General features: G+C 44.9%; 1 protein-coding gene across 5 annotated transcripts in view; it reads left to right on the top strand.

Annotated features, from left to right (window-relative positions):
* LOC115548769 (dipeptidyl aminopeptidase-like protein 6) overlaps positions 1 to 22,754 on the top strand; it is an 80,799-nt gene that overhangs the window by 29,150 nt on the left and 28,895 nt on the right. For 4 of the 5 annotated variants that reach the window (XM_030363599.1, XM_030363598.1, XM_030363602.1 and 1 more), the window contains exons 2-3: positions 18,386 to 18,500; positions 21,456 to 21,554. In XM_030363599.1, the coding sequence (XP_030219459.1) occupies positions 18,386 to 18,500; positions 21,456 to 21,554 (214 nt within the window). Of the gene's footprint in view, positions 1 to 7,706; positions 7,860 to 18,385; positions 18,501 to 21,455; positions 21,555 to 22,754 lie in introns of those variants that run through there. The other variant, XM_030363600.1, reaches the window with a different exon arrangement.

Below are 22,754 nucleotides of genomic sequence, written 5' to 3'. Positions count from 1 at the left end.
ATTCAGGCCTATCACAGTTGTAGAATAAGGTTGCCAGTTGTTATTTAAATGATACTTCATTCAATAATATATTCAATGTCAGGTAACCGTTTTTCAAGTTTCTATTCAGGCCTATCACGTCATGTTGCATGCTATTTGTGTGCTCGTTCTGTGTTTCGTTATGGGACCAAACGTCGTTATTTTTTTTTCATTTCATGTAACGTTCCTTGAAATCCATTTTCAAAGAAACCAAGAGAAACAAAAGTAATTATCTCTTTCTGTGAAGAAACATGTTAAAAATAGCGCATGAAGTGAGATCAAAAGAAGTTAAAAAAGTATAAAAGTGCACAAATGAAAAGTAAACAATATGTGTTTCTCGGCTGTTAACTTATAGGGTTTTGATTCTCCGTCCTCCTGTTGTTAGGCAACGAGCGTTCAGAGACAAGCTGTCGGCTATTTAAAGGTCTGGCCCTTGTGGGTGTATCTATGTGTATCTCTATGTATATGTATGAATGTGTGATTGTGAGTGTGTGTGTGTGTGTGTGTGTGTGTGTGTGTGTGTGTGTGTGTGTGTGTGTGTGTGTGTGTGTGTGTGTGTGTGTGTGTGTGTGCGTGTGTGTGTGTGTGTGTGTGTGTGTGTGTGATTGGGTTGTCTGTGTGTGTGTCTGTGTATGTATGTGTTTGAACATTTGTTTGTGTGTGTGTCTGTGTGTTTGTGTATGTGTTTATGTTCGTGTGTGTGGTGTGTCTGTGTTTGTGTGCGTCTGTGTATGTACTGTATGTGTTTCGAGAATTTGTATGTGCATATGTTTGTGTATGTGTGTGTTTGTATGTGTATACGTGCATGTGTGTGTGTGTTTGTTTGTGCTTGTGCGTTTTTGCATGTGTGTGTCTGTCTGTGTTTGTGTGTGTGTGTGTGCGTGCGCTCGTGTGTGTGCCAGTGTGTGGAGGTACTGACTGTGCTGTGTGTGTGTCTAAATAAGTCACGTTCTCAGACGCATATGAGTGCTGTAATTGGTCTGGGTGGAACGGGCACAGGGTGTACTCTCTGAACACTAACGAAGCAATGCTATTTTTGAATAATTAAGTTAATGGTTTTGTTTGTAATGTTCTTCACAAACTTTTTTTAATGACGCTCAGAATACATTTGAGTAAATTTAAGTTGGATATATATCCAATATCAAAAGTAACATATGTTGTTGTTTCCACTATCTAGTCGCAAGTTTCTAACCAAAGCACCAATCTGAAGATTTGCTCTTTCAATTTTTACGTGTTACGTTCAAGCCATTAATGAGAATGCATGAACTTAATTCAGCTTGAAATGTTCCGGCAGATGGGCTATTGCAATGCTAAAAGATGCTGACTATTGGTGAATTATTACAGTGAGTTTTACGTTGTTGTTGTTTTCAGCTAATGACATTTCTCGACAATACTTCCTCATAAATATTAGATCAAGTATTATCTTATTCTTATCAAAACTCTTTGAAAAGTAGATAGGTATCTAAATCTGTAAGGTATACATTTACTTCTCGATTTCCCAACCCTTTAATAATCCAATGCTACTCACAATATAAGACTTCTTTGGCTGGTTTTGAAAGGTTGAGTACCGACAATCACCAACAGCTTGCCTTACAATATACGGACGGTAGAGACACGGTGGAGGGAGCCGGTTTGGTCACGGGGAGAAGACAAGGGGAAGGGTTTGGATCTTCAAAAAGTTGCCGTCTGGGGTCATCAGCTGCCCGTGTGGCGGCCGCAGACGTCAGAGGTCAGAGGTCAGAGGTCAGAGGTCAAAGGTCATATGAGTGGGCGGGTGATAGAGACCCAGTGTTGGGCATCTTCAAACGTAGGCTCTAGAGACGTGTGTGTGATGTTGGTGTGTGTGTGCGTGTGTGTGTGTGTGTGTGTCTATATCTGTATGTATGCGTTGGTGTGTTTCTGGCTATGTGTCTGTATGTATATGTGTGTGTGTTTGTGTGTGTTTCTGTTAGTGTGTCTATATATGCATGTGTGTCTGTGTATATGTGCCTGTATGTGTGTTTGTGTGTGTGTACGTGTGCATGTATATGGCAGTGTGATTGGCTAACACTTTAAAATAAGGTAACAATAATTAACTTTTAATTAACAATAAGTATGCAAGGGATAATGTATAGAACGCCGGTCATTATCGAGAAAATAAGCCCCGACAGGGCGAACAGTACACCGACGTGCAGCGGAGGTGTCTTGCTTCGCCATGAAGGGGCTTATTTTACGATAATGACCGGCAAAGTTCTATACATTATCCCGCTTATTACACGGCTACTTGCCAAAACGAAACAATTTATTTACAATGTATTTGTTACCAGCATTCATAGTGTTGATCAGCAGAGAAATAGTCCGCCCAAGACGTTGACGTCGTCGCTTAGCAACCGACAGCGCTTTGGTTGATACATATCCCGCTTATTACATTGACAAGTTACCGGACTACGTGCGGAGTGATACCAAAGGCAAAAAGTCCTTTTGTTTACCTTGACAGCGGTGATTATTCATCCGTTGCCAATGAATTATCCAGAAATAATTGACCGCCGGAAGTTGTGAAGTCCCCATGCAAGTGAACGGAACGTTGAAAAGACCCGTGTAATAAGCTGTAATAAGCATGAACAAACAATTAACTTACAATTATTAGTAAGCCAATGTGTCTCGGCCGTTCTTCGTTTGGGCCCTGGATACAGAAGTCGAGGTCAGTCCGGCTGCGACACAATGGCTTATAATAATTTGCTAATGTTGTTACCTACGGTATTCATTCATACATTTTTTAAAAGGGTTGGAGTTAGGGTTAACCCAACCTTTATCCCCCTAGGGTTAATGTTGACCTGAACCCAAAACCTTAACCCCTAAAGGTTGAGGTTAACCCAACCCCGAACCCTAGTCAATATTGTATGAATGTTACCATGAACACCCTTAGTTATCACAAACACAATATGTTAAATATCACTATACCATTGGCTGTTAGGTTATTGTTAGTTAATGCTTATTGCTGCTTTAACTAATGTTGAATAAAAGTTGATTATTGTACCCTTATTGTGTATATGTGTGTGTGTGTGTGTGTGTGTGTGTGTGTGTGTGTGTGTGTGTGTGTGTGTGTGTGTGTGTGTGTGTGTGTGTGTGTGTGTGTGTGTGTGTGTGTGTGTGTGTGCGTGCGTGTGTGTTTGTGTGTGTCTGAGAGATTTTCATTACAACAAATACAGGATTTTGTTTAATTTGGAGCACAGGAAACTGAGGCTGAGTCTAACAATGATAGAGCTTAATAATTTATGAAATTCTTCACACATGCCCAACATGCCTTCAGAAATCAATTGGAGAGACATGGTAATAACCATACTCGCTTTTAACTGGTCCAATTATCCTATTCTAGTGAGGGTAACCATGTAACTCGGACTATAATGGCTTCACTGTCGACGCTGGCAGGTTGGCACTTGCACCTATCAGTTAACAGGATTTAATGTGTGTGTGTGTGTGTGTGTGTGTGTGTGTGTGTGTGTGTGTGTGTGTGTATGTGTGTGTGTGTGTGTGTGTGTGTGTGTGTGTGTGTGTGTGTGTGTGTGTGTGTTTGTGTGTGTGCATAAGGGTGGTTCCGATGTACAACATTGTTATCGGACACTGGTGATATGTGATTTGCCAATGTTACGATGAGAAAAAATAGGACAGCCCTACTGTGTATGTGTGTGTGCGTGCTGTGTATGTATGTGTGCGTTCGTGTTTGTGTGTGGGAGTAGTTGTGCGTGCGTCTTCGCGTTTGTGTGTATGTGTGTGTATGTATATGTGTGTGTTTGTGTGTGTGTGTGTGTGTGTGTGTAGGTGGCCATTTCTGTGTTTGTGTGTGTGTATGTGTCCCCACGTGAGTGTGTATGTGTATATGTATGTGTGTGTGCATTTTGGTGTGTTTACATGTACGTATTTTGTGCGTCTCTCTGTGCGTCTGCGCGCATGTGTGTGGGCGCATAGTATATACATGCGTGTGCGTGTGCGTGCGCGTAGGCGTGCGTGTGTGCGTCACTCTGCTCCAAAACCCTACGGCCGGATGGCAAAGGACAAAGCAGACGTGAGTGATGACAGCGGGTGGAGTGTTACAGCTGCCGTCCACAGAGAAAGGAGACTGTCTGCCGGGGAATCAATGGCCTCGCTGAGGGATCAGGGAAGATAGGCGCGATGGTGCCCCCCCTCACAAAACCTTCTGCTGCAGCGTTGAATGCCGAGCGCGTGTCTGCCTTGCTGAATATTTCATGTTGGATCATTCATGGGAATGGTTCCTTTCATGTTTTTCGTAGCGCTTACACATGTTTCGACGCGTGTTATTCCGTTCTGTGACTCACGCTGTATTCACCGTGAGGGTTTGTGTTTGGACATCGGAACGGCAGTGCTATTTGTTTATTTAATCCTGAACAGATGCTTTGTATCTCATCTGCATAAACCCATTGTCTCTGTGCTTGGCGAGCTCGTGTGCTCTTTGTCTCGATATCTCATCGAGTTCTGGCCAGGAATCAGTGCACACGTTCCAAAATTCCCAGCTGACATTCTGCTAGCCCTCAAATGTCAAATGGTTCATTTTTACCAACAAGTGTAAAAAAAGGAAGAGAATCTTAATTTTTGCATCAGAAAACCCAAAGGCCATTCTCCAGCGCTCTCTCCGCAGCAACCATGTCAGACACTTGGCCATCACTGGGGGGAGCTAGCAGGCAGTTCAACTGAGCTTGGATGAAAGCCTTAGAGAACACAAAAGCACAGCCGCTGAAGTCCTGGGTCGGAGGCATTACGAACCATTTAAACCTTAATGCTACATCCAGTCACATGGGACCCACCATAGCTTCCCGGATGTGGTTTTGTTCTCGCCTTGTAAAATTAGGTGCGTTTGATGCCATTGCCTCAACCCCTAATGTGTAATAATGTAGAAGGACATTGATACTTGGATCCAGCTGAATGGATTGTCTCCAGGATCTATTTGTGGTTCCTTAGGCCGGAACTTGTCATCACATCTGGGGTGACTGCGGAGGTGTTTTGAACAGAGGGCGTTCGTCTCGCGAATGGGAGTGTGACAGCCTCTCTCAGCTGTTAGAGCCGGCGCAGTGTCCAAAACGTTGCGTTACTAATAGAAAATCATTGGTTTCCATCCTCCCTCCAGTCTGCAGGGTGCTTTCCATTCCGTTGCAGCCGGAGAGAAAAGGCTTTACCGAATATTAGAACATATATAACCGGGACTGGAGCACAACTCCCAGGCGGAAGTTTATGGGTGCAATCTCCAAATGTCTTCAGTCCACTTGTAAGCAAACCTTGAGCAGCGAGCTATATTATAGCCCTCGCCTGCTCCATAGCCATCTATATCAGTATTCACTGTTAGTGGCTTTACCATCTCCTGAAAGATTAAATAGGATTTTATATTTAGTATTATTTAATTAATGTTTCTGGGGAGCTTCCCATATCTGTGGTCCTGAATAGCAAAGAGAACCAGGCTTCCATGTTTTAACATTAGCAGCATCGTATGCATAAGAACATAATGTTAACAACCCTTTTTAACACAAAACATGGGCTCATATTTATTTATTCGGGGAAGATAGTGATAATTGATGACAAAAGTTGTTGGTATTAAGAAGACAATGGAAGCCTTGATTCTCGGATTATATCATCCCTGATTATGTATATGTTCATCCCTCTCAGTGTATTGTTGTGAAGGTAGTTGAAGAGTTTCTGCTAGAACTCCCAGGACTGTTCTCCTTCCCTAGAGAACGGCTTCAAAAGACCATCTTTCCAGGAAGGATTCCCGACTCGTTCCTGTGCAAAACTCGTAACAGAAAAGTAAAAGCATTCCCACAACTGCTATCGAATATGTGTGCGTGGATACATATGCATGGGTATGTGTATGTGTGTGTGTGTGTGTGTGTGTGTGTGTGTGTGTGTGTGTGTGTGCGTGCGTGTGTGTTTGCGTTGACATAGAGGTCTCGCTCCTAGGCGAACAATGTTTTGTCAGGGAAAGGAACTGTTTCAGCTTCACGTGGGAGGAATGAAACACTGCTTCTCAAGAGCCCGGGCAGCAGCAGCACCATTCCTTTGTTTTGGGAGCTTTTTTTTTGTGTCAGCAGCGTAGGAAGAGGAGGATTTGTATCCTGTGGGCATGCTACATATGTGTATGCGCAAGCAGCATACACATACATACACACACACAGCCTACACATGCAGCGTACACATACACAATACAGCGTACATATACACAGAGCCCACACACATGCAACATACACATAGTGTGCACACACACAATCACACAAACAGCATACACATGAACACACACAGCATATACATAAACACACACATATACACACACAGCATATGCACATACACACATGTATAGAATACACACAAACACACACACACGCAGACACACACACACACACACAGACATGAAAACACACAGCATACACACACACACACACACACACACACACAGCACACACACACACACACACAGCACACACACACACACACACACACACACACACACACACACACACACACACACACACACATGAAAACACCCACACAAAACACACAGCATACACCCACACCCACACACACACACACACACACACACACACACACACACACACACACACACACACACACACACACACACACACACACACACACACACACACACAGCCTATAGACCGTACTGTATATAAACATAGACCATTGTGTGTTCTCTCAGTGTGTCACATTCATCGCTGATTGGCCAGCCAGGTGGACAGGAGCGGCCCCTTTGAGCTGACACCGGGTGACCGGTCTCTATATTAACCGTGGAAGGGCAGGCTATCGCTATGCTAAACATAGTCCCAGGGGAGCGCACACAATTTGGAGCCCGCTGTCTCTTTTGACAGGAGGAAAACACTGAACTAGCAGACAGCCCAGCTGTGAGCAGAGAGTCAAGGTATGGGGGGTGACTGCGCCGCTGTCTTAGGGCCGGACAATAGATGGTTGAAAGGTTGTCGCACGGTGTAACTAATACAGCAGTGATGCATTATGTAGCGGGCTGCATAATGGAGTGCGGCAAAACACAATCTGTCGGAGATCGCAATGTGATGGTCTATAGGTTAAAGGCTGCCTTTGTGTTTGTGTGGTACTCACATGCTTTATCTGTTTAAGTTTGGTGGATAGTTACAATTACATATTAATCGTCTGTGAGAAATCTGAATATTAACGGCGGAAATAATCAGCCGTCTATCCTAACAACCACATATAGTATAGCCTACAGTTCAAAACAAATAAGTTAGCATTATTATTTATTTTTTTATCCGCCTGCAATGCATGTAAATCCCATCGTCATTCATTTCTATTTAAACGAAAAGGATTACGACATTGCAGCCATAGCATACAATACATTGAAGTATACAGACCTGAGATGCAATTGGCACCCACACACTGCTCAGTACACCCAGTAACCCCTCTTGCACAGTAGCCTACCAACATCATAACTACCAGCAGCAGCCCTCCTCTCTCCCTCTCTTTCTCGCTCTCTTCCTCCTCTCGCTCCCACTCTCTCTGCTACCCCCCCCCCCCCCCCCCCCCCCCCCCCTCTCTCTCTCTCGCTCTCACTCTCTCTCTCTCATCCCCCCCACTCTCTCTTTCGCTCTCTCTCTCTCTCTCTCTCTCTTTCTCGCGCGCGCTCTCTCTCACGCTCTCTCGCTCTCTTTCTCTCGCTCTCTCTCGATCTGCACATCGCTCTCTGTTAGTAGCGCTCTGCACCTGTGGGGGCTGGAAGCAGCATCTATCTTCGCCGCTCTTTTGTCACATTTGTCATGACTTCTGCTAAGGAGCAAAATGGACCAGCGAAGACGAGCCAGCAGCAGGAGCAGGTAGGAGGGAGTTTGTCGCGACGAATCGATCTCAGCGGCTCGTTGATTTCCCCCCGCCTTTTTACGCCCGAAAATGCGCGTCTACCCAATTTCAATTATATGCGTTTGCCTGCCAATACATTGAATGCTCGCTTTTTTGTAATATACGTAGACAAATGATTCGCCAAGGTAGACTATGACACGTAGAAACTAGTTGCTTTGGACTTTGTAATGAATATCAATTTTCGTCTTTGAGATGAAGGCAATGGGCGAAACTTCTGAGCGTCATGCATACGTTTATTATGACTGACCGCACAAGTTAGCCTATTGCATGTCCACAGTCCACCTTCAACACCGTGTTCATGTCAAAGCAATGTGATAATAACTCCGTCCTTCAGGGAGAAAAAAACCTTTTTTTTCCCTAACCATAACAAAATCATGTTGGTGATCGCATGTGGGAGAGAAACGATATTGTATTGCATCTTGAATTTTTCTTTATTTCTTACTTTCTTTCATTCATTTCTCCTTACTTTTTTTCCGTCCTTATTCTTTCCCTTGCGTTTTTACTCTTTTCGTTTATATAGGCTAATGATAAAATATGTCAGTCCACAGCAGATGCGTTGCCCCTAGAAAACACTGGCTTCGTAATTGCATGTGCCAAGCATTGCTGTGGCTCCAACACATGTAATGTGTCTCCTACGGGGGAATAATAAAGTTGTATCTTATCTTATCTTATCTTATCTTATCTTATCTTATCTTATCTTAATGTTGTAGAAATAAAAACAAGGTCGGTGGGATTTAGGTCAGTCGTGCATTCACTATAACAATACAATATAAAACCCATAACATATTCTAGTTGGGTTGAGGATATTGGCAGCTCTTGAGGATTCTGAAGAAAGAGACACAGTTTTGTTTGTAGTCACCCAAAAGCATGGAACCAAGCACAAGGACTCCAGTGCATGCCATTGCTTGTATGTAATTATTTCACCTCATTCTAATTCCTCAGCCTGTTGCCATTGGTGGATCTCTTGATTTCTGGATGAACTTAATGTAGGCTTACATTGAATCCTGCCCCCTGTTTACATTCTTACTCTGGATTAGTCCCTGGCTATTTTGGATGTGATGGGATTCTAGAGTCATATGTGGAAGCTTATCCATCTGTTATCTTATCTGAGTTAACAAAGAGTGAGGGAGAGAGAGGGAGAGATGGAAAGAGATACTGAGAGAGAGAAAAAGAGAGAGAGAGAGAGAGAGAGAGAGAGAGAGAGAGAGAGAGAGAGAGAGAGAGAGAGAGAGAGAGAGAGAGAGAGAGAGAGAGAGAGAGAGAGAGAGAGAGAGAGAGAGAGAGAGAGAGTTAAAGGGAGGGAGGGAGGGAGGAGAGAGAGCAGGAAGTAGCATGGCATGATACTAATTGGTGGTAATATGGGGAGCAACATAGTCAAGCTGAATGAACTCTCTACATGAAAAGGTTATGCGGTCTCCTTTGTACAATAAAGATGTACACTGTATTCTTTACATGCAGCCAGGCAGGCACTGCTTTCAGCCGGCTCCATATCGCGGCATCAATTCTCAGACAAAAGACCCTGCCATGTTTAGACCAATCAGGGGCCAATCACAACGGTGATCATACCCTGAACGTATAATCAGTGCTATATAATGAGGTGCTACCAACTGTAGTAATGATGATAAGGTGACTCGCGTAGCACTAGCTCAAAGGATGGTATTGTGTGGGATAAAGCACATTCGGTCTTCACAACTTCACAAACGAGAACACTACTCTCCACGCTTCTTTGTGAGAACCAAAACCCCAACAGATGTGTCACTCTGCGTAGTGTGTCCCATAATTGCAATATTGCAACGATAATCAAGTTGGATGAGAAAAAAAAACGAATGAAAACTTTATTGAAAAGGATTTGAAGCGCGATGCATGGAGGGGTTGGAACAGCTCCGTCTATATAATCCCCTCTCAGCCCTCCGGCCCCCCTGCCAGGCCTGCCCCACTGCTTCCTGCGTCCCCTTCTAAAGGTGGCAGACCTTTTTACCATCATTGCTATTTTGCTATTTTTCACTTTCTGTTCTGGAGATCATTAGGAGACACTCCCTGCTGCCAGCCAGGTGAGTCTGGGGGGAGAGCCGCGCTCCAAACCCTTTCAGACGCCAGAGTTTACACGCGGCCGGCCGGTCTCCTTACGCCCCACAGTCCTCCAGTCCTCTCCTCTACTCTCTGTCTGTTGATTGAGTCAGCGGGCGTTTGGCACTGCGTGGCGCTACCTGTCGTCCACCCCACTCTCACCCCACTCTCGTATTCTCCCTGGCTCACCGTCAGAGTCACTTTAGAAAAAGGCACAAAAAGGCACTTAAAAGCGTGGACTTTTATATTTTGACGTTTGGCAACGCTCTGCATAGGGTGGACGGTTTTGCCTGCCAGCGTGTCAGTCTGTCACAGCCGTTCGCGGCGCCCGATGTGTGCTTTCTTGTGTTGAAAGAAGCTCCTTCTCCTTCCGTTTCTAATGCGTTTGCTTGAATATTGAGCGGTTCCCGCCACGCAGATTGCGAAGTGTGTTTTTTCCCTCGGCTGTAAGTGTGTGAGGCCGTAAAAAATGAATAATACAGACGATGGATGTGGCTGCGGGAAAAGTGTGTCGGGCTCTCCTAAGGACATATGTTAAAAAATGAATCGCAGAGAGAAAATTCCGAAATGGGATAATAGTGTTCTCGTTCGTATGCGTGAATGCCGGGTCACGGAGCGGGCTATTTCTCTGTCGAGTTGGGTTTTAAATATAGATGTTGGAAAAAGCTCGGAAACATATCAATTATTTTGGTCGGTTGACGATTTATGATTGATGACTCAAAAAGCCATATCATGAGCTATTCATAAAATAGTGTCAAAGGTTTCAAAATAGGTAATTAATCAAATGCCACATATGACCGATGTGAGTTTTCATGTGTTTTGCACTCCCATAAGAGCGATCACGTTGATTGATCACACCAATAGACCCATCAAAAGTCTTTAATGGAGCTTTATTTGGGCGCGTGCTATTAGGCACGTGGTCTGTTATTGAACCATTGGCTGCGTGTGGCACTCGCCCCGCCGACTCTCCCACCCAGGAAACACAAGCTGGAGAGAAGCAGACAGACATTTTTCCCTCCGACACTGGAGCAATATCCAGCTGGCATGAATTCTTTATCTCACTTGTGAAGGCCCATGGTTAATTGATGGACTACCAGGGGAAAAGTTTACCCTCGTGTCCATAGTGCACTGCTTCCCTTCATGTTTGACCCATCAGAGTCTGCGACTTCATTACGGCGGCCAATAGATCATGTGTCAACTAATCACAGGTCTCACCCTCACTGGTGCTCTTAAGGCCTCAAGGTAGCCATTCATTAAGAAATTTGGGTCGCATTGATTTCATTGTTTCGTCGTGAATCCTCTCCCGGTATCTCTACGTTTTCTAAATTTACGGTAGGGCCTGGGTTTGCTTTGTCATGCGAGAGTCAACAGTAATATTAGCCCTCGCCCAAACCCTGTACCAACCCTTTGCTGACTGCACATCTGACTCGGATGACTCTCTCGGTTCCCTTGGAAACCAGGTGGCTCGCAAGATCAGGAAAGATCCATTTCACACTTCAGCAGTGAGCGCCAGAGACTAAGAGATGGTGAGACAAAGGGAAAGTGGGACCGGGGGAATGAGAGAGAAAGAGAGAGAGAGAGAGAGAGAGAGAGAGAGAGAGAGAGAGAGAGAGAGAGAGAGAGAGAGAGAGAGAGAGAGAGAGAGAGAGAGAGAGAGAGAGAGAGAGAGAGAGAGAGAGAGAGAGAGACAGAGAGAGAGAGAGACAGAGAGAGAGAGAGACAGAGAGAGAGAGAGAGAGAGAGAGACAGAGAGAGAGAGAGAGAGAGAGAGAGAGAGAGAGAGAGAGAGAGAGCAAAAAGTGAGAGATAACAGATAAGAGAAGAATAAAGCAGGCTTGGGTTTAAAAAAAAAAAAGAAGATCTCCTTAAGCCCTTTTTCATGGGAAACAGAATGAAAATAGAAATGAGTGGATAGAAAGAATTAGTTGTTTTCCCTCTTGGGTATATATACCCTTTATAGCACAGTCGGTAAGACGTTCATAGAGCGTTGGGAAAAAAATGCTCTTGGCTTGTTATGGTGCTATGTTTGGATAGGAAAGGAATAGAAACCGCTGCTCCTAATTTATTGATGCTGCTCACATTGTTATCTGCTTTACTGTACGCATGCCTGCTCTTCACGCAGACCAACACAACACGACAAAGCAGGTGCCTCTCTGGTCTCACCCACTGGATTCATCTGGGTCTGTCAAGTATCGCTTCTGATATGCCGATATCGTCCCTTTGTCCAAACTTCACCTCTCCTGTGATTCAATTTGGTCGGATATCCATTTTCGACGTGCTACCGACGCAATAACAATAAACATTGTTATAGTATGTCAGTATGGTTGTGTAAGCCCCGAGCTTAGAGTCAAGGGGTTTGTGTAAATGCTATGGCAGATTATTATTAGGGTGGAGGAGCAGACAGCATCTCTCACAGGGACTGGAGGGAGCTGTTGTAGAGCAGCAGTTTGTAACAGAGTACAGTGTATTTATAATACATGGCCCTCATCCTCATATGTCCTCAGATTACTTTCTCAAGTTCTCGCTGACGACCATTTTAACGGCCCAATCACGAACAGGAATGTAATGGCTCCGGTTGTACCGGCCATGGAACCATAACAGCATATGGCACATCTGTGGCACGGATTTAACACCCTCGAGAAAAAGTCGTCAACCATTTCCCATTCAATGGTGTGTGTTTTACTCGGGCAATTAAAAATAATTTCAAGCTGTGCTTTTACCAGGGACTGATTGCTGACCACCATTTCCAATGACGGCTTTGTTTATTTTTCCCCATCAACTTCCCCCCAGCCCTTGTTTCTCTGCCGAGCCCCAGACCCAGACCCCAAGCAGCTGAAACAACACGCCTGATGTGTGCCAACGCGGGCCGTAGTCTCCCTGCGTGGGGCGCTGAATGGCCTCATTCAGACTGTGGTTGACATCATTAGGCCCCCATGCCCAGCTCTTGTCATTGCTTTGTCTGGGGATCAGGCCGCTTTTCATTCAACGACACCCTTCGTCGTGTTATTTATCTATTGATTCAGATGGGCATCACTTCGCCGGCAGAAAAAGGTATTTGCGTGGATGCCAGTCCCGTTTTCTTTCGAGCGAACCAAGTAGTGTGTGAGTGCCGATCAGAATGCCGATCGTGTATTTAACTCACAAAGCGGGGTGTTTTGCTGAATAATTTGGAGGCGGCAGGTTAGTGGAGAAGCACAATGAGCAGTTGAAAATGTTAGGGTGGCAGGGAAGTTGGAAATGAATATTCAGGTGCACCTCCCAGAGTATTAGCAGCGGGATCCCTGTTTTGTTGTTGTGCTTGCATTGTCGGGAATAGATCCAACTCTGTCATTTACATTTCATTAGCCCTGGATGGGTTCACGCCATGGCAACACCAAATACTCAATTTGACAAGGGTCTCTGGTCCTCTTCTATTTCATGTTCCCCACATTCCAGAAATACCGCCAACTCTCATTAAAGATGACAGAAAGAGGTTCTCTAAAGGTCAGACGCTTGAATTGTCATTTAGCTAAATATGAGAGCTTGTCTCTGTCCTCGCCAATGTGTGATAAAACAGCAGATTAATATCCCAGAGAAATGCAACCCTACAGCTTTATCTCCACATCCTGTTTTTATGAAGCAGTAAATCTCCATATTGATGCGCTTGCTGTTGTACACACACTCTCTGCCTTCCCCATTGATTTGCCTAACCGTGAGGCGAAATGGACTGCAAACAGTACTAACACACACACACACACATACACAACACACACACACACACAACACACACATACACACACACACACACACACACACACACACACACACACACACACAAACACACACACACACACACACAGACACACACACACACACCTACACACACACACACAGACACACACACACACACACACACACACACACACACACACACAAACAAACACACACACACACACACACACAGACACACACACACACACACACACCTACACACACACACAGACACACACACACACACACACACACACACACACACACACACACACACACACACACACACACACACACACAAACAAACACACACACACACACACATACACACACACACACACACACACACACACAAACACACAGACACACACACACACACACAGACACACACGCACACACAAACACACATCCCACACACACACACACACACAAACACACAGACACACGCACACATCCCACACACACACGCACACACAAACACACACACACACAGACCCACACCCACACACACACTCTTCAGACACTTTTGATGAAAATCTAGAGGGTCCCCAAAGATTTTCATTTGAATAAATGTCAGTTAAGTCACTATCTATTGCCGAACGAGGTGACACGATGGTGTAGGGCCATTTGCAGTATTATTAAGGAACGAACTGGGTCCCGGTGGCCACTCTCCTGCAGTTCATATCGCAAGCGGCGCAGTCAGTGACATGTTTTCCATCACCCAGCAGTAGCTCCAGTGCTGCCAGAGAGGGTATTGAGGTTAGAGGCTTCATTCGCGTCCCCGGCTGGAACGGGTTCCTCCACACACAGAACGGGTCTGTGTGTGTGTGTGTGTGTGTGTGTAGGCGTGCAGGCGTTATTCGATTGCCTAACATGTAAGGTAATATTCATACTGGTTTAAATTACACATTTGATAGTATTTCCCATCTTTGCTGAGCAAGAGTTTTGTTCGAAAGTTCAGTGATTGAAGCCCAGGCTATTGAAGTGTTACGGTACCACTGTCATGCACCTACCTGATTTCAAGTGAACCGGGTTGAAATCACTGCGGGTCTCTCTTCTTATATCCATCTTACCAAAGATATTTTATGACCATCCTACTCAACACTCTCTGATCTCACTAAAAGGATAACAGCAATATCGACGAGATGCGCTATGCATAGAGAAGAAAGAATACATTTTGCAACAAATTATTCTAAATCTGCCCATATATGGACATGTCAGAATTTTGCGGTTTTCACTGGCTACAATGTTGCATCTGTGGCTGCTGGTAATGCAACCATAAAGAAGTATACTCTCTGGGGCTATTTTCATCATTATTATGTTTTTTTATTTATTTTTGACGGCCCAGCGATCCGGGGCTATTCCCAAAAGATCCGGGGCTATAGCCTCGAATGCCCAGGTCTAACGCCGCGCCTTATGAGCAGTCTGAAGAGGAGCCCGGGCCTTCAAGAAGAGCAAAAATATTGCTAGAGCCTACATGTAGGCCTATAATAAAACATTTTGGTAAAGAACATTACAAGGAATGCAGTTCAAAGTGCTTTTTAATGATAAATGACACACAGATCAACTAGCTTAGCTAAACAGAAAGGCATTTTAAAGCATTGGAGAGATTTGTTAATAAAAGAAAAGAGCCATAAAAGAAGAAATCAGTGAATAACAAAAGTTAGGCTCCTTTTTGTCGAGGAAGTCCCCTGAGAAGTGGACGTGCTCCTTCAAAATCTTGAAAGATATTAATCCAGTATTGTGCATGGTGGTTATCTAAAAATACCCACCATTGTTCAATCCTTTGGTTATGATTCCTTGAGCGTCTCTCAGAAAACTGGTGGTCATGGTAACCTCTTAAAAATATCTGCATCTGCTCCACTGATCGGTTTTCTGTGCCCAGGTCTTACCTAATTCGGTCAGACCTGACCGAATCCGCTCCTTTTTTCCACTTTATCAAGGAAGTAGCCAGCAATACACAGGGATTGCTATTTGTGGTGTTAGCATGTAGCCATATGACCATACGGGAAAATCCATCGACAGCACTATTAATATATGCCATAGGGTTTAAGTTTGTCGTATGAATTGACGTGCCACAAAAAAGTTTGGACCTGGGTTTATGTAAAGACGACATCTTAGGCGATTCCATTTCCTCAGTTGTACTCCTCGCGGATCTAGGATTAAGAGCAGGCGCCGTATAGTTGTTTGAGTTGCTACCATGCCTGCTTGGATGCATTTCAGATGCATACATTTGTATCCGTGAAGCATCCCGTACTGGTTCACCTGCCCCTGCAGGAAGAGAGCCACTTGTAGCACGTCCGACTGGGCTTTCCTTCGGTCCCAATGACTTCAGATGTCTGCGCAATGTTGACATATTCATAGAAATGCCCTCATCACTTTTAAGGAGCATCAATTTCCCAATGCCTCAATCCGAGCAAGAAATAATGAGGATGCAGCCAGCCAGCCACGTTATTGATGAAGGAGAGGGGTCATCCAAGACTTCGTAATTACGAGATCCTGATCTCGTAATTACGAGTTATTTTCTCGTAATTACGAGATCCTGATGTCGTGTCTACGAGATCTTTTCTCGTAAATACGAGATCTTTTCTCGTAATCACGAGATACTGATGTCATAATTACGAGATCCTGTAGTGCTAACGGCTAGATGAGGTGTGAAACTTTTTTTTATTTGGTGAATGCTCAGCGCCACCTTAGTTATATCCTCTGTTCCATCAATTTCCACTTTCTTCCATCTGGTAGCTGAAGCAGATCCTGATAAGCCACGATAGATTTCATTGCCTCCATCAGTTACTCTCATTTCAATCGCAGTATCGTCAATGGTGGCAATACGGGCAAGGAAAACCATACGTCCAAAGCAATTCAGATATGTTTGTGTACGTGTGTGTGTGTGTGTGTGTGTGTGTGTGTGCATACGTGTGCGTGCATGTGTGTAATCTTTCTTCGACGTCAACCCGTCTAAAGCCTTGTAATGTGTGCGCCAGACATAAGCTTGGACTTTTTAACCCTTCATTGGATCACACAGAGACCTGTCTGCTCCCCCACATAACACAGATAAGGGTGGGGAATATGATTGTGATGATGATATGATTTTCTGCTATACTACCATCCTCAGTAATATAAAAAAAAAGCATCTATGGGCTTACAGAAGCGAAAAGTGCTTGCCGGTTCCTAAATTGCAGTCTGGGGTGCTGCACTTATAACAGCCTGCGGTCATGTGGACTTAGCTGCTCACTCCATCATCTGTCCAGCCTCGGCTCTGGGCCCCTGAGTGCTAAGAGAGCAGCTCCATGTTTGGCTGACTGCAAGGATGATCTCTGTGCTTCACGAGCGGGGCTGCCAGGGCACACCTACAGGGGCTCTTAGCACAGGGACAGTTTGGGAACGCCCGGAGAAAAAATAGCGTTTCGGTCGCAGCTGTTGCAGAGAAACTTTTTTGTTTCTGCGTGCGTGTCTGGTTAGGGTACGGTGTGTAACTTTGCGGTTGCCCATGTGTGACTTATTGTGATTTGAGTTGGTTTGTTTTTTAATTAAAATCGCACACAAGACGGTTTAGTGTACTGAATATCAGCACGGGCTGTGAATCCTTCAGAGGTACAAGGACACAGTCTGAATGGCGTATATATAATCAAAGCCTTCACACAACAGTTCTACAACTGCTATATGCGTTAGCTAACTCTAACGCTACTCTCAACAGGTTATGATCTTTTCGTTCATTTAATCCTTCATTTAAACTGGAATGGGACTAAACTGTTGCCAAGCAACACAAGAAATCTTTTCCTGCATACTATATTGCTACTTTGTGTAGGTCTAAGCACATGACTGCAGCCAGCTACTTTGCATTACCTGTATTTGTCAGTTTATTGAGCCGTCAGTGAAATATGGGCCCGCTGTCACTTTGTGCCACTTGTGATTCAGTTGAGGGGTAAACTGGCGGTTTGCCCGAGAAGTATTCAGACTTTTGTCTTCCTCATTGTCCTCTCTTGACAACACTTCATACTTTAACTAAAATTGTATGTGTGGAAATAGGCCCATCTTTGAGTTGCGTAGTTTGTTACAATTTAAGATTAATAACGATTGCTACTTTAACTAATTGTTATTGGAAACACCTGTACTGCGGACTAATGCACTTATAGTTAAAAGTCCCAGCGCTGTCACACTCTTGATCAGCACTCATGGAAAACCTCACGTCAAATCAAATGACGGGGTCGGAACTAACTGTTGCATAATATATAATGAATATTCTGCCTATCTTTTCTGACCCATTTTGTTTTGCTACGATCATGAATAACACAGTCATTCATCATCAGGTCATGTGCACCACATTGGGAACGCTGATGTTTCTGATAATACGACGCTCTGCGGATTCACACCCCATTGGAACACTTTAAAAGGTTTATGCGGAGCACAGAGCTGTTCACTAACAATATGCCCTCGTCTGCTTCGGGAGGCACACGAGAGCTGTTACACATCGTTATAATGTGCGCAGATATGCGATGGGTCGCAATTTTCAGTTTAAATTAAAAAGTGTGTGTCAGCACTAATCTCGGGGGTTCAGCGAGGTTTTGTGTGCGTTGGTCTTCTTCCCGTCTGAGGCTGTGTGTTGACTCTGTGTGTTGACGCTGTGTTTTGACGTTGTGCGTCGATTGTGTGTTTGCTTTGGCAGGACCTGGTCGGCAGCGCCCCCCCCCAGAGGAACTGGAGGGGCATCGTAATCGCCCTGCTCGTCATCCTCATCATCTGCTTCCTCATCGTCACCTCCGTCGTCCTGCTCACCCCGCGTGAGTATGCACACGCACGCGGGCACGGACGCACACACACCGACGCACAAGTGCACAAGCGCACACACACAAGCACACAAACACAACCAACGCAATATTATGTACGGCTGGCACGCATACAGCTATACACACTCAGACGGTAAGCATTGGTACACACACACACACACACACACACACACACACACACACACACACACACACACACACACACACACACACACCTACATACACTCATCACACACGCACATACACACACACACACACACACACACACACATACACACACGCAGGCATGCACACACACACACACACACACACACACACACACACACACACACACACACACACACACACACACGCCTACATACACTCATCACACACGCACATACACACACACATACACACACACACACACACACACATACACACACGCAGGCATGCACACACACATGCACACACACACACACACAAACACACACACACACACACACACACACACACACACACACACACAAACACAACCAACACAATATTATGTACGGCTGGCATGCATACAGCTACAAACACTCTGGTACACACAGACACAATGGAGCCCTGATACACACATACACACATGCGTACTGAAAGCTAGTGTGGTATGCACAAATACACACCCAAACCACCAGCTTTTACAAACCCCAAACCAACCCAAATAATAATGGTTTGGTTTCTAATGACATCCCCAATTCCGGTAGGGGTTGGCTAGGTGTTTTCAATTGTCAGCCCATTCCCTACAAGAAATCATAATTTATAGATTTTTCGCGGGTCAGATTGCATATTGTTCTTTCACAAAGGCTAGGTCACCCTCTCACCAGATAATGGGCCTTTTAATGTGTAATGCCATTCAGGTCTGTTTAATGGAGATGATTATGCAGTAATGGCCCCGGCCATTTGTCAAATTGGCACGGCATCAGAGATGCCATTTGCCTGGTGTTGGGAAATGAGCGCTCTCCCTCTGATTCTAGAGACTCGCTCACTGGGCGGGAGAGATCCTCCTCTGGTTTCAAATGTCTGTTAAGGCTCAAACACTTTCCTGCGACTACGTATTTATTGAGCCAGATCCCTCTGACTCTACACGCACTCCCAGAAGGATCCATTTTCTCTGTCTCTCTGTCTCTCTCTGTCTCTGTCTCTCTCTCTCTCTCTCTCTCTCTGTTTGCTGTCAAACACGCCATCGACATGGGTGCTTTTGTCACTGTCATACCTTTCGCTTCGCAGACAGACAGGTTAGGATGGCTTATTATACGCCATCTCCCATCTCTCTCCCTGTGTCTACTTCTGTCACTCGCTCCCTATCTCTCATCCTCGTCCTTTCTCTCTGTTGCTCTCTCGCTCTCTTTCTGCCGCTCTCTCTCCCACCTGAGCTACATTAGCTGTGTCTGCTCTACAGCTGTCAGCTTCTGATCTCATTGGGAATTTTTAGGAATGAGAGCGAGAGAAAGCTCTCTTCGCCTTGCTGCAGATCAATATAGGCACTACCTTCCTTCTTTGCACCTGCTTTCAAATTACCGATATGCAGTGTTGCCACAGTTACCTGAAAAAGTAATCTGATTACTGACTACTAGTTACTCCTTAAAATAGTGACTTAGTTACTTTACCGATTACTTGATTTTAAGTTAGATTACAAGTAACTTTATTAGTTACATTTGGTCTTCCAATTCTGCGCAGGGGGCTGGTAGGGGGAATTCGGGGGGCCCATCAGTACCTCTTGTATACAGGGCCCAGAATTTGGTGCTACGGCCCCGGTTGCACACAATGACACAAGGCTTTCAACCGCCTCCATCAACTTTTAGTGCGTAGACAAAATATCACTGCACGCTTTACGGGGCGATCGCCGGAAACAGCTCCACACACGCACACACGCACTCACGCACGCACGCAAATCCACACACACACACACGCACACAGCACCGCGCGACTTGACTCTGGAGAGTCAAGGTCGACACTCGCCTCTGATAGATTGAAGTCTTTGGAGACTCACGCTTCAAATGCACATGCACTCTCACACTAACAGACAGACAGACAGACAGGCAGGCAGGCAGACAGACAGACAGACAGACAGACAGACAGACAGACAGACAGACAGACAGACAGACAGACAGACAGACAGACAGACAGACAGACAGACAGACAGACAGACAGACAGACAGACAGACAGACAGACAGACAGACAGACACACACACCACTCCATCACTCTCAACGCCAATCGTCAATAGTAACGCACAGTGACTTTGATGAGTGACTTTAATCTGATAACTGGTTTGGAAATAGTAAGTGGTCCGAGGCCAGTAGCGCGTTACTGGCATCACTGCCGATATGAGGAAGTAATCGGAATTCCTCCCCTGCTAACTCTCTCTTTGGGAAGTTCACACAACTTACAGTTGACTCAGAACAACGCAAAGTCATTACCCACCTGAGCACGACTGCATGTGAAGAAAAGCATACCCAACATGTTGCTAATCTCCCCCAAACCCAGGTTGTCCTGCTTTTTCTTTGAAACTAGAAATGTCACCCACACAGCGAAACCCCCCAGTGCGCTGAGAGACGCAACAGGGGGCCATAACGGCTCATAGCTCGTACTTTTTAGTCACGATTTGTGCATTTTGACTTGTATGTTTTATTCCTGATTCCTACATTAGGACTTGTACGTTTTAGTCATGATTTCTGCATTTGGACTCATACGTTTTTTTCCGATTGCTACGCTTGGCCATGGACGTTTTGTCTCGATATCTACATTTGGATTTGTATGTTTTTGTCAGATTTCTTAATTTGGAAGCTTAAGTTTAGTCCCGATTTCTACATTTGAATATAACAGTTTTTTAGTACGTCATTGAGCACATAAAGCACACACCTTACACCTCATCCTTGTATCTTTTCATTGTAAACATGCTTCTCTGTGGTTATGTCCGTTACAGGGGAGGATGACAGCATGGCCGGGAAGAAGAAGGTGACCGTGGAAGACGTGTTCGGCTCGGCCCTGCACATCCATCAACCTGAGGGCACATGGCTGAGTGGTACGTAGCCTCAACTTTGATAGAAAATACATTTGATGCATCCTCATGTGAATGGACAAGGCTACGGCCAGTTGTCTAGCAAGGGTTGGGTTAGGTGAGGGTAAAGTACACCACAAAGTGGAAGTATCTCCAGATATCTATTTTAATAAATGTCTGTTATATCATTTTACAATTACATTTGCATTTACTGTACATTGAGGACATTTAGCAGACGTTTTTAACCAAAGAGACTTATAATAAGTGTTTTTGTCAGATGTAAGAGAAACAATATATCACTGTCGGTACAGAAAGGATGTTCATAGAACCGAGTGCCAAGCACTAACAGTTGTTTGGTTAACCCATTCCCGTACACAACAAAGACAGCTGGGATAAGATACTACACAATGCTAAGTGCTTTTTTTTTAAGTGCAAGCACATACAACACACAATAAGTGCTATGTCACTATCTATCACTGAATGTGGTAACACAATGGTGGTTGAGCCTAGGGCCCACTAATAAATGCCCATGCCTTTGCAGTATTATGAATGTGATGAACTAGACGGTTTGGATTTCTTGAAAGAAAATGGCCACTTATCGAAAAAAGTGTTGCCCAAGGGGGTCGACAAATAGATCGAAACATAAATATTTGACACTACCGCTTCAACAACATTATTTTACCCTAAGGGGATGCATGCATTTTAGAAAAGATTGGTTGCATGATAATTATAGTCCTTATTTGCTTATTCAGTCTCTGACCTGTCCTGTATCATGTGGCAAGTCAACTTCCAAGGACCCGGATCCAGATTGCATAGACCCTCCATGGTTTTCTAATGCCGCGTTTCCGATGCAGGGTGCAGTACGGTTGGGTTCGCCTCAGTCCGGTAGGGAGGGGGCGGCATAACCCAGCTCAGTTCCGAGGTCGCGTTTCCACCGCCGACAGTACCCTTTATGGTAGGCCGTGTAGCCTGCTCAATAAAAACAATGGAAAAGAGGAACGCGACCAATTAAACCAAGAACTACCATGGAAGTAGTCCAGCAACAGTTTCGGAACGTCTCCACCTCCTTGTTCGCCCAAGCTAAAGTTTTGCGTGACATGTCCATTGTCCAGAATAATACCTTGCGGGTACTGTTTGTTTGTTTTTATCCCCATATCGCCCGGAAGTGACGATTCTGTCGACCAATCAACGGAGGGGGTGTGTAGCTCGAATTTTCCGGCACCC

Source organism: Gadus morhua, chromosome 8, assembly GCF_902167405.1.
Source record: "Gadus morhua chromosome 8, gadMor3.0, whole genome shotgun sequence".
Classification (NCBI taxonomy): domain Eukaryota; kingdom Metazoa; phylum Chordata; class Actinopteri; order Gadiformes; family Gadidae; genus Gadus; species Gadus morhua.
Note: the sequence above shows the minus strand (reverse complement) of the source record. Positions and strands in the feature narration are given on the sequence as shown.